At 46.5% G+C, this 17,325-nt stretch overlaps 8 protein-coding genes across 8 annotated transcripts; 7 read left to right on the top strand and 1 right to left on the bottom strand.

Moving 5' to 3' along the window:
* Positions 1-162: 162 nt before the first annotated feature.
* On the top strand, positions 163-951 carry GLAREA_01890 (uncharacterized protein; the record flags this gene model as incomplete). The annotated part of the gene is made up of 4 exons (XM_008089106.1): positions 163-492; positions 544-595; positions 642-699; positions 747-951. The coding sequence occupies 4 exons, from the start codon at positions 163-165 to the stop codon at positions 949-951; spliced, it is 645 nt and encodes a 214-aa protein (XP_008087297.1).
* A 77-nt stretch (positions 952-1,028) lies between these two features.
* On the bottom strand, positions 1,029-1,563 carry GLAREA_01889 (C2H2 and C2HC zinc finger; the record flags this gene model as incomplete). Its single annotated transcript, XM_008089105.1, has 3 exons — positions 1,029-1,191; positions 1,249-1,428; positions 1,514-1,563. 3 exons carry the CDS (start codon positions 1,561-1,563, stop codon positions 1,029-1,031), a joined length of 393 nt encoding a protein of 130 aa, XP_008087296.1.
* Positions 1,564-3,029: 1,466 nt separating this feature from the next.
* GLAREA_01888 (Aconitase iron-sulfur) lies at positions 3,030-5,758 on the top strand (the record flags this gene model as incomplete). The annotated part of the gene is made up of 8 exons (XM_008089104.1): positions 3,030-3,798; positions 3,830-3,904; positions 3,952-4,006; positions 4,054-4,372; positions 4,431-4,535; positions 4,586-4,648; positions 4,713-5,534; positions 5,585-5,758. 8 exons carry the CDS (start codon positions 3,030-3,032, stop codon positions 5,756-5,758), a joined length of 2,382 nt encoding a protein of 793 aa, XP_008087295.1.
* Positions 5,759-7,129: 1,371 nt separating this feature from the next.
* GLAREA_01887 (Rhomboid-like protein) lies at positions 7,130-8,156 on the top strand (the record flags this gene model as incomplete). Its single annotated transcript, XM_008089103.1, has 5 exons — positions 7,130-7,310; positions 7,365-7,502; positions 7,561-7,642; positions 7,694-7,881; positions 7,930-8,156. The coding sequence occupies 5 exons, from the start codon at positions 7,130-7,132 to the stop codon at positions 8,154-8,156; spliced, it is 816 nt and encodes a 271-aa protein (XP_008087294.1).
* Positions 8,157-8,527: 371 nt separating this feature from the next.
* On the top strand, positions 8,528-10,629 carry GLAREA_01886 (Zn-dependent exopeptidase; the record flags this gene model as incomplete). Its single annotated transcript, XM_008089102.1, has 5 exons — positions 8,528-8,543; positions 8,590-8,839; positions 8,937-9,175; positions 9,227-10,092; positions 10,144-10,629. 5 exons carry the CDS (start codon positions 8,528-8,530, stop codon positions 10,627-10,629), a joined length of 1,857 nt encoding a protein of 618 aa, XP_008087293.1.
* A 485-nt stretch (positions 10,630-11,114) lies between these two features.
* On the top strand, positions 11,115-11,870 carry GLAREA_01885 (60S ribosomal protein L34; the record flags this gene model as incomplete). The annotated part of the gene is made up of 4 exons (XM_008089101.1): positions 11,115-11,152; positions 11,277-11,371; positions 11,423-11,451; positions 11,685-11,870. The coding sequence occupies 4 exons, from the start codon at positions 11,115-11,117 to the stop codon at positions 11,868-11,870; spliced, it is 348 nt and encodes a 115-aa protein (XP_008087292.1).
* Positions 11,871-12,635: 765 nt separating this feature from the next.
* GLAREA_01884 (Alkaline phosphatase-like protein) lies at positions 12,636-14,531 on the top strand (the record flags this gene model as incomplete). Its single annotated transcript, XM_008089100.1, has 4 exons — positions 12,636-12,978; positions 13,025-13,581; positions 13,627-13,921; positions 14,023-14,531. The coding sequence occupies 4 exons, from the start codon at positions 12,636-12,638 to the stop codon at positions 14,529-14,531; spliced, it is 1,704 nt and encodes a 567-aa protein (XP_008087291.1).
* An 828-nt stretch (positions 14,532-15,359) lies between these two features.
* On the top strand, positions 15,360-15,707 carry GLAREA_01883 (uncharacterized protein; the record flags this gene model as incomplete). The annotated part of the gene is made up of 1 exon (XM_008089099.1): positions 15,360-15,707. The coding sequence occupies one exon, from the start codon at positions 15,360-15,362 to the stop codon at positions 15,705-15,707; it is 348 nt and encodes a 115-aa protein (XP_008087290.1).
* Between the last annotated feature and the right edge of the window lie 1,618 nt (positions 15,708-17,325).

Raw genomic sequence — 17,325 nt, 5'->3', positions numbered from 1 at the left:
ATCTGCTACATCGTCATTGAGTCGGCCATTTGTTTGCGGGGTCGGGAGCACATCGGCTCGGTTCGCGTCGCGTTTGTTGCTGGATCGCAACGAAAACATTTAGATGGGAAGAGAGGCACAAGTAGCCAGGCCAGGCAATTGTCAACAAAGCCCAGACACAAGATGTCCTCTACCACCCCACAAGCAGGAAGTTCTTCTAAGAGATCAACATCTGGAAATCGCAGACCCATTTCCAGACCTACAACCCCTCTTCGTCCATCCTCGAGATCCTCGTTGCGCGAATTCGGCAAATCAAGTGTAGGAGGAGCGTCTGATGCGCCTATAGAGGCTTTCGAGCCTGCTTTTGCAGAGCTCTCGGATTCGATGGCAGATTTGGAAGCAAATTTTATGCATTTGCAGTTAATGCATGAGAGTCTGGCGCGATTTAGTGAGAACTTTGCTAGCTTTCTGTATGGCTTGAACATGAATGCGTTTTGTGTCGATTTCCCAGAGGTATGTTCAGAATTTGCATAGGTAGGAGCTGTGGTAGCTGATTCAGACTAGGCGCCGATACCTGATTCCTTTCGACGGTCACGAGAGGATGATAACGAGTTAGGTATGACAGAACAAGGTAGCATTTTTCACCGCTAAGTGGGTTATAGGCAGATCTACCAATTCAGAGAGGTTCCGCGGTGATATTGACGGGGAGACAACCTTCATGTATTTTTCTTCCAACGGAATCCTAATTATCCTTCTAATATTCTTAGGACCACCGATACATCCTTCGTCGACAACCCTCCTACATCATCAAAAGCTACCCCCAAGTTTTCTACTCCCGCCCCAGCATCGCGGATAGGTGGAGCCGGTCGAGGAGGTATCCCTTCTGCTCGGGGTGGTGCTGCTCGAGGAGGCGTTAGAGGGACTCGTGGGAGTGGGCTGGCTAGAGCAGCAAAAGGTCGTGGTGTGAGATAGTTAGATACCCCAAGCGCGAAATGCGCCCCCGCATATGACCAGGCATATTAATTGTAACTGGATTTAATGAAGCGCTTTCATGTCGCAACCACTTCCTCAATCAAGCCTGAATTCTCCATCTCAACTTCCATGTCTTGCGTTTTCTCCTTCGCGGCTTGTCGTGGTCCATTATCTGTCCGGAGGCCCACAGCAGCCTCTGCTTCCTGTTGGGAATATGCCCCTTCTTTTAGCAGCTTTAGTCTGATAACATTTGTAAGTTCCCTGCTCCATACTATTGTATAGATCTATCATATATACCTTCGCTTGTGCGTGCTTCCTTTACGGTGCCCGACCAAACTATGCTCGCTCTCAAACCATTTGGCGCATTCGACGCAGTAGAATTGACCTAGACCGGGAAGATCTTCAGAGGCCTTAGTTGACTTGTGTTGCTGAAGATGCTTGGGGGAGCGAATGTCTGCCGCGACCTGGTCGACATCCCTATAACTTATTAGCTATGGGTCAGATGGTGGGGTTGAAACCTGTGAGTTTTTGAAACTCTGGACTCGAGGATATATTCACACACCTCAAACGTCTTCTGGTCTTCGTACGTGTTGACTTTTGTGGAATACCCATTATGGCAGTTTGCGTCAAATGTAATTGTAGATGCGATCTCGAGTTGCCAATCTAAATTTGTCACAGCCTGTGGTTCGCTTCAAAACGTTGTCGGGTGTCCCCAGATGTTTTTTTTACAAGGCGAAAATTTGTTCCGGTCGGCAAAATACTGCTCTGGTGGGTCCCAAACAGCCTCGGCGAGAATGTGAATTGCGGCCGGAAAACCGCAACCGGAGTTTTGAAGCAATAATGAGGACCAGACTACTCGAGTATCTAAAGACGATGGCAATTTCTGAAATAGTTCACCATCCGGAGCTGACGGAAAGTAGACTCGCTGTTTCTAGAATGAGTTATAGTTTTTACTCACAGTTAGGAGAATTTTGTGTACTGTAGTGGTTGCAACCCAACTGACCTTACATTGGTGTTACTTGGCGGCCCAATTGTCTTTGAGCTGGGAAATGTATAGTTCAATGTTCAGGGTGGTTGGAACTCTGATATAGAAAGCATTGCAAAGCAAATGATGAAAGCTTGATTATCTATGGGAAATTGAGATTCCTGATACTATAGTTATATGGAAACCATAAAAGTGTTTTCGGTTTTCTGAGAAAGCTGTTGGATTTGTCTAGCAAGCCAGGAAGGATCAAATTGAAATATGCCTAAAGGATAGAATGACTATCCTGACCCGTTCAGAATAGAAAACACGAGATGTAGACAACCCATTTCTTTTTTTCGAAGACTACCTGAAACTTGGATACTCAAAGTCTAGAGAGAATATCATGTAGTGCGTTGTCGCGGTCGACTAATGGAATTCGACCGCTATCTTGCCTCCATTCGTGAAGGAAACCTAGAAGAGCCATTTGAACCAGCGTCATGAATTAGTTATTTGTTTCCACAATTAAAAACGTCTAGATTACTGAGAACAATAGACAAAACATATGATATTTCGTTCAACTGTCCGAACAAATACCTATCGTCTTTCGACTGCCGTCTATTTACCTCACTTGTCTGCCTGCCGTTCAACCGATGGGATGTTTCTATCTAATGACAATAGGTAGGTAGCGGACTCCTCGTAGGCCAAGGCAACATAACAAATATCGCAGATCCATAATTCGAATAATCACGAGAAAATTCTCGAGGTCTGCAGGCAAATTCCTCATTCACTTATTGGTTCGTTGGTCATTAAGAATTGTCAAAATTGTTCTCAGTCTCCCCCACTACAAAAAAGCGTTCTCGGAGATTCTGGCTGCCTCGCTTGCTTAATGGCTTCTGCCATTGAAAACACCGGCTCTCCGATTCGCTGTTGACAGCTCCTGCTCCCCGCCTGAGTCGCCTTTCCTGGCTCGTGCCGTGATAAGCTCGCTCCATCGTGGTCAAGCTCGGTTGTCCACAACATAAACCTCAAACCTCTTCCTTTTCTCCATTCCTTCTCTGCACGAATCTGCGTCTGCGACAACACCTCAATCGCATACCCTCTCCACTCCCTCACAATGTTGGCAACACGACAGGCCCTCGTGGGTGCCCAGCGGCGAGCTGCTGCTTCGCTGGGTATTCGTAGAATGGCCACAGTGAGCGATTCTCCTCTCGATAAGAAAGTGAGGCAGAACAACCAGGAGCCAAACAACTTTATCAACTACAAGAAGATGTCAGAGAACCTTGCGATTGTGCGCCAGAGACTTAATCGTCCTCTGACCTTCGCCGAAAAGATCCTTTACTCCCATCTCGACGACCCTCACGGACAAGAGATTGAGCGTGGATCCTCATACCTCAAGCTCCGCCCGGATCGAGTAGCTTGTCAAGATGCCACCGCTCAGATGGCTATTCTCCAATTCATGTCTGCTGGCATGCCTTCAGTCGCCAATCCTACAACCGTACACTGTGATCATTTGATTGAGGCACAAGTTGGTGGTGCTAAGGATTTGGCTCGCGCTCAAGACATCAACAAGGAGGTTTACGACTTTCTTTCTACATCTTGCGCAAAATACAACATTGGTTTCTGGAGACCTGGTTCCGGTATCATCCACCAAATTCTCCTTGAAAACTACGCTTTCCCAGGTGGTCTGTTGATTGGTACCGATTCTCACACTCCTAACGCTGGAGGTCTCGGAATGTGCGCCATTGGTGTCGGTGGAGCCGATGCAGTTGATGTTATGGCCAACCTTCCTTGGGAATTGAAGGCACCAAAGGTTATTGGTGTTAAGCTCACTGGCCGGATGTCTGGGTGGACAGCACCAAAGGGCAAGTCACGGTTCCGTCGCAGTGCACAACACCACAACTAACAACATCACAGATATCATCCTTAAGGTTGCTGGTATCTTGACTGTCAAGGGTGGAACTGGAGCAATTGTGGAGTATTTCGGCAAGTGTCTCTTGTTTTTAGACACAATATCATTATTCTAACTGGATATTTAGGCCCCGGTACCGAGACACTCTCTGCCACAGGAATGGGAACGATTTGCAACATGGGGTATGTTTCATTGAAAACGACAAGTGCAAATTACTAATTGCAAGCAGAGCTGAAATTGGTGCTACCACTTCCCTCTTCCCGTTCAACGACCGCATGTACGACTACCTCGCAGCCACCAAGCGTTCAGAAATCGGAGACTTCTCTCGTGTCTACGCAAAGGAGCTTAGAGAAGATGAGGGCGCCGAGTACGATCAAGTCATTGAGATCAATCTCAGTGAGCTAGAGCCCCACATCAACGGACCTTTCACTCCAGATCTCGCAACCCCAATTTCCAAGTTCAGCGAAGCCGTCAAAGCCAACAACTGGCCAGAGGAATTGAAAGTCGGTCTTATCGGCTCATGCACGAACTCCTCATACGAGGATATGGTAAGTTATAACCCTAAATTATGCGCTTTTAAGTGCCGCTTTCTAACAAAATATCTAGAGCCGCGCCGCCTCTATCGCCCGAGATGCACTCGATCATGGTATCAAAGCAAAGGCTCTTTTCACTGTTACGCCAGGTTCCGAACAGATCAGGGCCACTATTGAAGTCTCTGATACCCCTTCCTTCATTAAATATCAAAAGCTAACCCCTAATAGAGAGATGGTCAACTTCAAACTTTGGAAGAATTTGGTGGAATGGTTCTCGCTAACGCCTGTGGAGTAAGCGAACCCCCTATGCTAGCCATAGCTCCTTCCTCAATAATTGTACTAATCACTATAATAGCCATGTATTGGTCAATGGGACCGAAAGGACGTCAAGAAGGGAACCGCCAATTCCATCATTTCCTCATACAACCGAAACTTCACTGGACGTAACGATGCCAACCCTGCCACCCACTCTTTCGTCACCTCTCCAGATCTCGTCGTTGCAATGACCATTGCAGGATCGCTCCACTTCAACCCTCTCACCGACAAGCTAAAGGACAAGGACGGAAATGAGTTCCTTTTGGCTGAGCCAACTGGTGCTGGTCTCCCAGATCGCGGATATGACCCAGGACAAGACACCTACCAAGCCCCTCCAGCTAAGCGCGACGCTGTCAGCGTTGCTGTTTCGCCTACAAGTGATCGTCTGCAACTCCTCCAACCTTTCAAGGCATGGGACGGAAAGGATTTCACTGACATCCCAATTCTTATCAAGTGCCAAGGAAAGACTACCACTGATCACATCTCTATGGCAGGACCTTGGCTCAAGTACAGAGGTCACTTGGACAACATCTCAAACAACATGTTGATTGGTGCAACCAATGCTGAGAACGGTGAGGCCAACAAGGTCAAGAACTTCACCACCGGCGAATATGATGCCGTGCCAGCAACTGCGAGAGACTACAAGAAAAAGAACATCCCATGGGTTGTTATTGGTGACTGGAATTACGGAGAAGGTTCTTCTCGAGAGCACGCTGCTCTCGAGCCAAGACATCTCGGAGGTATCGCTATCATCACTCGCTCATTTGCCCGAATTCACGAGACAAACTTGAAGAAGCAGGGTATGCTTCCTCTCACTTTCTCCGACCCTGCAGATTATGACAAGATTCAACCATTTGACAAGGTAAGCCAAATTCCTCACTTGTCGGATGTGCCCCAACTAACACCTTACAGGTTGATCTTCTCGCAACTGAAATTGCTGTCGGAAAACCAATGACCCTCAAGGTCCACCCAGCTGACGGAGGTGCCGCCTTCGATGTCAAGCTTTCTCACACTTTCAACGCTCCTCAGATTGAATGGTTCAAGAACGGTAGCGCACTTAACACCATGGCGAAGGCCAATGCTTAAACTGGTTTGATTGAGGTTGGGGGTGTTCGGGGGTTTCATCCTGTGTATTTTACCCATAAATGTGAGGGATTTCCTATTTGTGCATATTCGACCGTTGATGAGCCATTGATTATCGACAGAGATATCTCTCTGCTGTGTTATATATGCGATCATGACCTGCATAGCTCATATTTGATAAATACCATTTGTTACCATTGGTTACCATTGTTTCTCAATCTGTCTGGTTTGCCTAGTGCAACTAAGATAGCGCTCTCTTGCCCCGGAATTGTATGGCTAGGTAATGCACCGATATTCACATACCTTAAGATTCATTAAAAAAGTTGGGTTGTTTTTGGTTACATGACCTCGTGAAGGACAAAACAAGTGGCAGTCACCTACCCGTAAATCTTAGACTAAATAAGAAGTCCACTTCGAACAGACCTTAAAAACTCTCATTTACTTAAAACGGTTGACGAAATAGGAATAATGTTCCAAGTTAAACCACTAAATTACGATATTTCGACAATTTAGCTGAAGAACTATTCTGGTTCGATTGCCGCTTATTTTGTCCTCCGCGAGTTGACCAAATGTACGTCTTGCCCGACCGAATTTTGAAATATGATTCGGCGCTGCGGTGAACAATGCTACTTGCCATAACCTCGCAACAATGCCTTTAAAGAAATGATGTAGAACAAAGTCTGAGTGCATTTCATTTACTGAAAATCATAGACGAAATATCGATATTTTGTCAACCTGATCGAAGAAATATCGGTTTTCGACTGTTTTTACTGCTAAGGTTACTTACGTCGAGGAGTAGCCTAGGTCGCTACTTACAGTTACGTCAATATTTGGAACGGAGTCCTAAAGTGTATTACTTACTGAAAACTGTAGATATAATCACGACAGTTCGTCAACTGTGTTGAGTCAATATCTGATTTCCACTGCCACTTACAGTTGACCGCGAGCTGCAAACATGACTACTGGATCACTACCATCCATGTGCTGGCCACTTGAAGCAGCGTAATATAATTTGTTATCGACTTCCAAGTTATAATTTTCTGTATTTCCATCTTTTGAAGTTCTATCCGGCTTCCCGGCCTTTTTTATGTCCTCCTCGGCCTGTCAGCCTTGTTCTTTGTCAGCAAGGTCGCGTCTGCCCGGCGCCTCATTTACGGGATACTGGGGAATTTGCTAGCTCGACATGTTTTCCTAACTTCCAATCTTGAAGAGACAACGATGGTAGCGCCAGCACACAATTCGGATTGAATGAGAGACGAGTAATCACCAAATACAAACCGCGACCGTAGCGAAGTTCACTCCTCCATCGACTTCTGAACGAAATTAAGGACAGTTTCCTCGAATCCGTCGCATCGAAACTGTAAAATCTATCCAATGGCTCCAAGCCTCCCTCAGTTCTCGGCCGCGCGCATGCGCTCATATGTCTTCCGACTTCCTCTTTTTACAAGGGCGATTATTGCTATCATAACATTGTTATGGCTTCTTAGCATGCAATCTGTATGGAATGTGCAGCAATGGGGAGCATTAATACCTAAAGAAATAGGGTTGGCATCCAGTTAGTGCCTACCAAAGTCCATATAGAAGAGCTATTACTAATATTGCTGTATAGTGTATCGAACGAATACTTTCCCACTCGTACATAACGGATTCTTTCATACCTTTATAAACGTTTTTGCTCTCACGCCTTTGCTGGAGAGATTCGAGGCGGAATATGGGACTCTTACTACTTTGGCGCTTTTTGTTGGACGTATGTTACATGAGTGGGGATTCGAGAATTGAATAATCGAATACTGACCGAATTGTAGCTTTGTCGACAATTCCAGCACTATTGTATACGTTGATTGAAAGGGGGCTCCTTGGATTAAACACTACTGTACTCGGTTCCAGGTGAGGACTCATAGTATATGCAAAACAAGCTTTGTACTAACATTTCGGCAGTATATGGGTTTTTACATTACTCGCTATGGAAGCTGTAAAAACATATAAGACAAATCCCTCCTTCCAAATAGGAACTGTGAAAGTACCTACTTGGACTACGCCACTGATCATCGTGGTTTTCACATCCGTTTTAATACCTAACACCAGCTTTTTGGGCCATCTTTGTGGACTCGCTTTCGGCTATGGATGTAAGTTTAACCATGATTCAAGCGCAGTATGTGGACTAATGGAATCAGGGGGCCTCGGATATCTGAAATTTCTTGCACCACCGGAATGGGCTCTCAGATGGATTGAGGGAAAGCTTAACCTACTTGGGAGGTTGCCACATTATGTATCTGTCGACCAGAAAACTTACGGGAGGTTCGGCGTTCTTCCAACCACGAATACCTCAAATATAACAATACCGCGCGACGGTGGCCTAGAGATGGGACTCCAAGGAAGCACGCAGCGGTTAGGTCCATAGTGGGAGTGTATATATATTACACCTTGTGCACTCTTGTATAAAGACATTGCATTTGGCGGCGTACGGTTGACTGGGTTAGCTAGCATAGGAGGCTCGGATTGATTGATTAAAGGCTACATTTATAATTGTACTTCTATTAGAGAAGATTGGAATTAGCGACAGGAAGTTCAAATTTATATAAATCATTAAACCAGTACCAGCACAGACCATTGTTGTGTAGATGATATTACTTGAATTCGTGATCGACTTGGTAGCAAAGAAAGTCGGCCGATCCAGTCGCGTCGCCCAAGCGTCAACCTCGCGATGCAACATCCTCCTTTGCAAACCAAAATGACCCCGCGGTGACCACACTCCTTTCGATCCCAAATAAAATGTCGGGACTACTTTGTATGCCAAATTCCATCTCTATGGTTCCTTTGCTGATTATTCCTAGCTTCCGGCGCTTTGTTACGTCGGGATCCTCGACTCCTCAAGGTGCCCCCATACCTGTCCTTTCTATGCATTGTGATCGGTGTAGCATGGCTCCTCGTTCTTCCCCTCGACAACTATTCCCGAAAGACGTACATATCGGAAAATGCACTGTTACCCGGGCAGGTCCATACATATTTTGCTGGGAGTGATCAGAATGTTTTTAGGGGTTACAAGAAGGAGGTAGATGCGCTGGAGGGGAAAGGGAATACTGAGTATGTCTATTTCATTTTCGGGACTTAAGCAGGGCACCATATCCTTTGGAATAGAATCCAAACTGATTCGGGTCTGAATGGAGCTAATGGAAAGCAGGGTGAACGATAAACTCGAGGAATTCTTCAAAGCTTCTGGCCTAAAAGTCGCAAGACAAAAGTACGAGTATAAAAGTGCTGGGGAAACATATTCAGGAGAGAACATTTATGCTATACTTCATGCGCCCAGGGGAGATGCAGAAGAAGCTATCGTGCTTGTTGGCGCCTGGACAAATGTTGAAGGAGAATTGAATAAGAGTGGTGTTGCCCTTGTGCTCACTCTGGCAAGATATTTCAAGAGTACGTTGCTCTGGGTACTATGAAGGAGAGGTTGATACTAATATTGTTCAGGATGGTCGTTATGGTCTAAAGACATAATTTTTTTAATAACGGCGGATAGCAGGGCTGGGCCTCAGGCTTGGGTAGATGCTTACCATGATACGCATCAGAAGGGGATACAATCTCTGCCGGTGAAAAGTGGTGCTCTTCAGGGTGCCGTTGTCATCGACTACCCATTTGACCACAGATTCGAGTCTATTCATATCGTCTATGATGGTATTAACGGACAGCTACCCAACCTCGATCTTCTAAACACCGTAGTTGCCATCGCTAGTGGCCAAATGGGAATTGGAGCCTCCTTACAGAAGATGTGGCGGCATACCGATACCTACAAAGATCGGTTGACTACTATGTTAAGGGGAATGCTGAATCAGGGACTCGGTCATGCTTCTGGCCCTCACAGCAGTTTCATTCCCTACCACGTCGATGCAATCACCCTACAACCTTACGGGGAGGGTTGGCAAGACGAAATGGCCATGGGAAGAGTGATAGAAAGCACGTTTCGAAGTTTGAACAATCTGCTCGAGCATCTACATCAAAGTTTCTTCTTCTACCTGCTAATGCAGTCCAGTCGATTCGTCAGTATTGGCACATATTTACCCAGCGCTATGCTAGTTGCCATCAATTTCACCATAATGGCAATTTTCCTCTGGGTAAAGAGTGCGTCTCCACCAGCGACGGCTGGCAAGGTAGCTTCAGCGACAGGGGAGAAATCCGCTCCATTGATGTTGGTCCAGGAAGGAGATGCTAAGGCTCTTGTTCCAGAGATTTTCGCTGAAGAAAAAGAGCGTGACTTCTTTCTACCGCTAGCTGTGGTTGTCGGCTCGCATTTCTTGGGAGTTCTACCTTTGTACTTGTTCAACCATACTCCAGAAATTGTAGGTTTCAGTACACGATGAAATCAGAACAATACTAACTATCCCATTTAGATGCTACCAGCAGTCTTCTTCATCTTCGCCGTTATGAATTTCGTCTTCCCATTTTTGGCATCCACGGTCTTAACTCGCTCTTTCGCTCCAACAAGTCAACAATACCAACTGATCAAAGCTTTCTCTCTCCTCTTCCTCGGCATGTTTCTCTCAACATTAGCAACCCTGAACTTCTCCCTCGCCTTCCTCGTAGGACTTCTCTCAGCTCCTCTGACGTACATCCGCTCCTATCCCGGTCGACCAATCACCACAGTATTCTTTATTGGCCTACTCAGTTTGCTCGCGCCTACAACCGTGTTTCTGGCTGGAACTACCTACTGGAATCTGGGAATTGGTGAGGTCTTGAAAGAGGCGGCTTTCGGATGGGATGTCTGGGGGATGAATACTCAAGTTGTGGTTTGGTGCGTGTGGTGGCCGGCGTGGGTTGTGGGTATGATTCAGTTGGCTGGGAAGCCAAAAGATGAAGGGGGAAGTATCAAAATCTAGGTAGTGGTGATCTGAGAGCGTATAAAATATATTGAAACATCTATTTTCTAGGGTAGTTGTACCTGACATGAAAGACAATGTATGCCTTTTTATACTTCTTGATACTAGATGTGATCGCAAGTAGCGGCGAATAGCTGAAGACGCTGTGAAGATCCAACGAGTGACGAGCTCGAATGTTTAGAATATGACATGGCATCTAATGCTGCTCTGGCAAGACATTCAAGACTTGTACCATCACCAGAAATATGGATTGCACCCCTAGACTTACATCACTATAAAGTTTTGTGAGGAGGGGGAGTGAGAAAGGTCAAAGATGAAGGATTAAGCGAGCATCAAGCAAACAGGGGTCTGGCCACCATCACGTGTAGCCCTAGGGAAGAACTCTTGGCGCTTAACTAATCGCACAATCAATTCCTCTTTTCGCGATCTTGAACGGGGTCAATCATCACGACGAAGTTTATCGACAACTCACGACAAACGCAAAAATGGGAGACTCACGCCTCAAGTACCGTCGCCGCAACCCGTAAGTGCCAACTGAACGCACCTTGTCACCAATTTCCAAGCAGAAAAATACAGAGCTTGGAGGCGGCGTTTTCGTCGAATTATTTCTTCATGGGCTGGACGAGTACTAACACCCCTCTGTACAGATACAACACCTCGAGCAACAAGACCCGAGTCCTCCGCACACCAGGAGGTAAACTCACACTCCTTCACATCAAGAAAGCTGGATCCAAGCCAAAGTGTATGTTCCTACGTTCCACATCCTATACGGCTATGTCTAACCCACAAACAGGCGGAGATTGCAAGGCACCACTCAGTGGAGTAAGTCACACTTCTCATCCTCATGTTGAATGGCACGGAACCTCTCGATCGATACAACGACTTCATGGGAGACGATGAAGAACCTGTTTGGAAGAGTCGACAGCACGATCGCAACCAGCCGTCGCCAATACATTCGAATACCCTTTACGGTCGGAAAGAAACCGAAACTCGAGCCGACTTATCGCAAACGAAGTGCTCTGCTTGGAACTACCAGCTAACCTATATCTCTTCAGATCCCAGCTCTTAGACCCCGCGAGTACGCCGGTATCTCCCGACCAAAGAAGACTGTTCAGCGCGCATACGGAGGATCAAGATGTGCCAACTGTGTCCGGGATCGTATTGTTCGTGCATTTTTGATTGAGGAGCAGAAGATTGTCAAGAAGGTGCTTAAGGAGGCTCAGCAAACCAAGAAACGTTAAGAATTCTTCGATTGGGTTGTTTTCGGTGTTCGACTGGATGGGCTTGCATGGTAGCAGGATCGCTGTATCTACATCAGGGCTTTACGAAAAATCATGAGGGATATCTGCGGAATTAATCACGATGGTCTGTGATTTCGCCGCGATACAATCCATATATTAGATCCGCTATACCCTTGTAGTCCTCAAATATTCTCTCGAAATCCTACAGCATTCAAAGAACGAAGCATCCAGCAGGGAGAACGATGTACATGACGGTATTTGACACAACGAACCTGCGGAATAGATATGCGCACTTCAAGTAACTTCGTCTGATTAACGCGATTAAATAAAACACCACTATTATGGTTTTCGATGAGAACAGGTTTATTATTTTCGCATTGGGACAATTATCGCCAGCCTTCCCCGGCTCCCGATTTCCTCTTGACTCCAAGACAATTAACCTTACCATCAGGAAGACTGAGCCAAGTAATCGGGCATGAAAGAGATATCAGTTGGTACTGAAATTAAGTAGTTGGCATGCAAGGCTGTTATATACTTTCTTTGTCCGGAATGTGATTCGTTGATAATGTCCCGAGCGTGTGGCTGACTTCTCCGCCTTGCTCAACCTTGGAAGCCTCGTGTGCCTAGTGAGTTCATTCATATTACATCTTGTGACCAAAGACTGGCTCGTGAACAACACCATGACTTGAATTTGAATCATGTATACGGAGTTCTATGCTTGAACACAGTTCGGATCTCTCAGAATACCCTTATCATCACTCAACGATGTCTCCAAATCCACCTCTCTTTGCGTCTGATCGACGAAGCTCCTCGAGTCACTCTGAAGAGCGTGCTGCCGCAGAAGATACAGCGCTTCTGGGAAACCAACGGAAAGACAATTCCAGCCCTCAGCAGAAGTCAAGATTCTGGCGTGAAATTGGCTTGTTTGCGTGGGCATTAATCGCTACGGCTGCAGTTATTGTCCTCGCCGTCTACTCGCAACACCAGGGCTCTAGTGGAGATGGAAAGAAAACATCGCCCAAGGGCAAGAAGAACCTTATCTTCATGGTTAGTGATGGAATGGGTCCAGCAAGCCTTTCCATGACTCGCAGCTTTCGCCAATTTCAGAGTATGTACTTCTACTAGTTCATGGATATCTACTGATAGTAGGCAAGGCGGTCTACCCATTGACGATGTACTCGTCCTCGATCAACACTTCATCGGCTCATCGCGAACAAGATCCAGTAACAGCCTGGTCACTGATTCTGCTGCTGGGGCTACAGCATTCTCCTGCGGAATGAAAAGCTACAATGGAGCTATCTCAAAACTACCAGATCATAGCAGTTGCGGTACTGTGCTTGAAGCCGCGAAGAGGGCAGGCTATATGACGGGATTGGTTGTGACAACGTCGATTACAGATGCCACGCCGGCTTGCTTTGCATCACACGTGGATACGCGCGCCGAGGAGGACTTAATTGCTCAACAGGAAGTCGGAGAACATCCTCTTGGTCGAATGGTGGACCTTATCTTTGGCGGAGGTCGATGTCATTTCTTGCCAAACACAACTTCTGAGAGCTGCAGAGGGGATGGCAGAGATATTACGAAACTCGCACGGGAAAAGTACGGGTGGAACTATATTGATAACAGGAAAGATTTTGATGGGATCAGGTCGGGAAGCGCTGTCAAACTTCCACTATTGGGGCTTTTTGCACGCTACAACTTCCCATACGAGGTATGTCATTGTATACTGAAACATGTCTGTGCTAACCATTCAAAGCTTGATCGCCGAAATATGAATGATATTTATCCTTCTTTAGACGAGATGGCACGAACTGCTTTAAATGCATTAGAAGCTGCTACGCAGGACAGCGATAAGGGTTTCTTTCTCATGATTGAAGGAAGCCGGATAGACCATGCTGGCCATGGAAACGATCCTGCTGCTCAAGTAAATGAGGTTTTAGCTTACGACAAAGCATTCGCTAGTGTGCTCGAATTTCTAGATCGGTCAAAGACCGAGAGTGTACTTGTTTCAACTAGTGATCACGAGACTGGTGGGCTCTCTATTGCTAGACGTAAGTATTTTTTTTTTCACATGTTGGTTCGACTACAACATGTCCCTCTTCATATTTTCTGAAGGCTCCGAGTATATGTCAAATAGGCTAATTCGTGCTAGAATTGGATCCAACGTACCCCGAATACTTGTGGTATCCAGAGGTGTTGAACAATGTCTCCAGTACTGCCGAGCATTCTGCGCGTCGACTAGCTTCATATGTGGCAGCTGGAAGCAAGAATGTTGAGAGTTTCATTCGAAAAGAACTCGTCAAGAAGGGCTTAGGTATCAAAGATGCTACAGACGCCGAGATAAAAACCATCATCGCCGCTCCCAACTCATATTCTTTCGCTAGTATGATTAGTCGTCGTGCTCAGATAGGCTGGAGCACTCACGGGCATTCTGCAGTCGACGTAAATATCTATGGAACAGCAGGTTCGGAGAGGTTGAATGGAAACCACGAAAATACAGAAGTCGGCAAATTCCTCCGCGATTACCTAGACCTAAACGTAGACGCCATCACCAAAGAGCTAAACGAGAAAGAGAAGGCCAAATCCGCATCGACAGAAGAAACTATACGGCCATTAGTAGAGATGCATAGCATGCCCGATGGTATAGACGATGAACTCTAGAGGGAAGACGGTACACGGATCGCATTTCATGGGCGTTTTTCTCATTGCTTAACAATACCCTTTGCTATTCTCGCTTATCACTTAGTTACACCGAAACGGATAGATTTGTTGCAGAGTTTGGGCGTGTCAAACGGTCGTTCCGAGAGTTACGCAGTACAATAGATTTCGTTTGCGTATCAAACCTTTTGTGAGTCTTAATTTGCTTGCTCGCCCAATCCTTTTCACACTGTGTCCAAATTTATCTAGTCTAAAACATATTTTTTTGCCAGCTGTTCTCAATCCGGAGAGTAGTTTGTTTGGTTTTGATATTGTCATTATGACTCTCGTGTTTCAAGTCTGCTTGACTTTGCTACGCTTCTCAGTTTACCTTTTTGCAATCAACTCTAGCAATGTCGAGGTATCACCAGTTTCTGAGATTCTCAGCAGAATGCTTGATTGACATGACGGCAACTACATCCACTGTATGCGTTGGACTGTGTGCCAAAAAGTCACAACACATCAGACTTTGGATTGTCGTTGAAATGGAACGTGAAAGAGCGTATTTCAATCTGGCGAGTCTTCTCATAGACTTCTCGTGTGAGAGGTTTCGAGCTTTCTGTCTTCAATACTGGCTGAACTGGCTTCTTCCATCTGTACTTTTTACTTCTACTACATATGTGTTAAATCATCATAATTCACTTACCTATTCACCAAATACATCACACCCAGTCCCTCAAACCAAAAATCTTCAACTCATAACACCTTTCCCCATCCAAACCCTCCATCCAACATCTACAACCTCTCTCCCACACAATTTCTCCACATCCACATTCACCTCCACACCCAAAAATGTGTAAATACTACCTCACCACCCCCCTCTGCGGCCACACCACCCTCCTAGCCGGCCCCTCCTGCTACGCCCTCTTCGCCCAACTCCAACGCATCAACAACCCCGTCGAGCGCGCCCGTCCCGGCCTCCCCTTCGATGTCCCCCCAGCCTGTCTCCCAAACCCTTGGAATATAAATGTGTTGTACACCGGTGACTATTGTTGTGTGGAGTGTAGGAATAATGGGAGTGTGGGGTGGGTGGAGGAGAGGAGGGGGTTTGGGGAAGGGGGACAGAGGGGCTGGTGTGGCGAGAGGGATGCGAGGTTTGGGCCGGGGAGTGAGAGGATTGGGGTTGGGTGGAGGTGTTGAGGGGGTGGGTTAGGATTTCGGATGTGAGGAGTGAGAAGCTCTTACCAGAGTTGCATGATCAGATTACGAACTCTCGCATCTGTGTGTCGAGTGGATCTGACGGAGGGGGTGACTTTTGCGGAGGTTGAGAGGTTTCTGTTTCGGTGGAGGTGTTGGTGTTGTGTAGGAAGCTAATCCTCGAGTTGAATAGTTGGGCTGTGGATTCTCGCATGGCATGTCAAACAGTGTGGTATATGGCACTCTCCTTTGGGTTGCGTGGGTTACAACGGAGAGACGAGAGAGGTGCGGATCCACAAACTGATGAAAGCATAGAATATAGACTTCGGAGATAAAGATGATGCTTGGAATATCTATATAATCGAACGATCGATATAGTACGCCATTTTTGATGAATAATTTTCCTGGTGAATGACCGTATAGATTTAGATGTGTCCTGAGGATCACATCCTCAATGTTACAGAGCGAACCCTCTAGAGGTTGCCCTCCCCTCGCCTAAAGCATGGATATAAAGCACTGACGGGTCGACGACAGGCGGCAAGCTCAAGAACTGCTTATCTGCGGATGACTGCCGGTTGAAACTCAAGTTCTCCGATCGGAGCTTGTGGCTCTTTGAGGTGGTCTCTCGAGGTCTAAGTTCAAGAGTCATCCAAGCCTGTCCATGAGCTGTCTTATGGTTGAGCCTAGCGGGTGCCTTGTTTGACGCGGAGAGATAAATCTGATTGATGTTGGCTGCTGCCTGTTTGCAGGTCTCGAGTCTTCAGGTTCTTCTCGCCTCAATCAAGCTCTTAACGGCCATAGTCATTTGACATAGAGGCGCCCGCGGGTCGTCCGTGGCCGCATATCCGAGACAAGAAACGTTTTGTCACTATCACGTTGCGTTAGCTAACGCCATTGAAATTTGGGCCAGGCCTAGGGGAGTAACTTAGGCTCATTGTAAAAGCATAAATTTTCTAGTCATTAGCTTTTCTCACCTCTTGGCTAGAGTTGCTCGTATGTGCTCCTTCGCTAGGTGAGAAGACGCCGAGACGAGGAACTCCTTCACAACCCAGGTAGCTCACTACCAGAATGTTTTGTCAGACACTTCAGAAAATTCTGATCCCAGGTCAGCCCAGCAGAGGCGTATCAGCACCTTGAAGGGTTACTTCAGAGCAGCAGTAAGAAAGGCAACTGCATCATAGTCGCTCAGACACGAGACAAGAGAAAATCACTCCGGCGGTTAGAGGTGATATCGTACGGAGAAGTCCTTTACAGTATTGGCTGTAATCTCAAGCAGAATAATGTTTCATGCTACCCAACCCTGCTTGCTGGTGAGGCTGCTTTGCTGCCCCCCACGACCTTACCGTTGACCATCTTCAAAAAATAAAGCTCCCCGATAGGCCAGAAAACTCTTCAAAGCCACATGGCAGCATCCGTTTTTCATAACCAAGAATCCGGAACAGTAAAACCGCAAACTGGCCCCAGTTCAATACCAACCGCAGCAGATCGTTCTGTGAAGACAGGTCTATTGTGACACAAGATATGCCGGAATGGTATACCAGGAGAATCAGAAGATCACGCTTAGCTGTGAGAGTCATTCACTTCTCTGGCCTTTCCGCGACGAGGCTGTGGTGTCTCAAGA

Source organism: Glarea lozoyensis (genome assembly GCF_000409485.1).
Source record: "Glarea lozoyensis ATCC 20868 chromosome Unknown GLAREA7, whole genome shotgun sequence".
Taxonomy (NCBI): domain Eukaryota; kingdom Fungi; phylum Ascomycota; class Leotiomycetes; order Helotiales; family Helotiaceae; genus Glarea; species Glarea lozoyensis.
The sequence above is the reverse complement of the archived record's forward strand: the minus strand, read 5'-3'. Positions and strand labels throughout refer to the sequence as shown.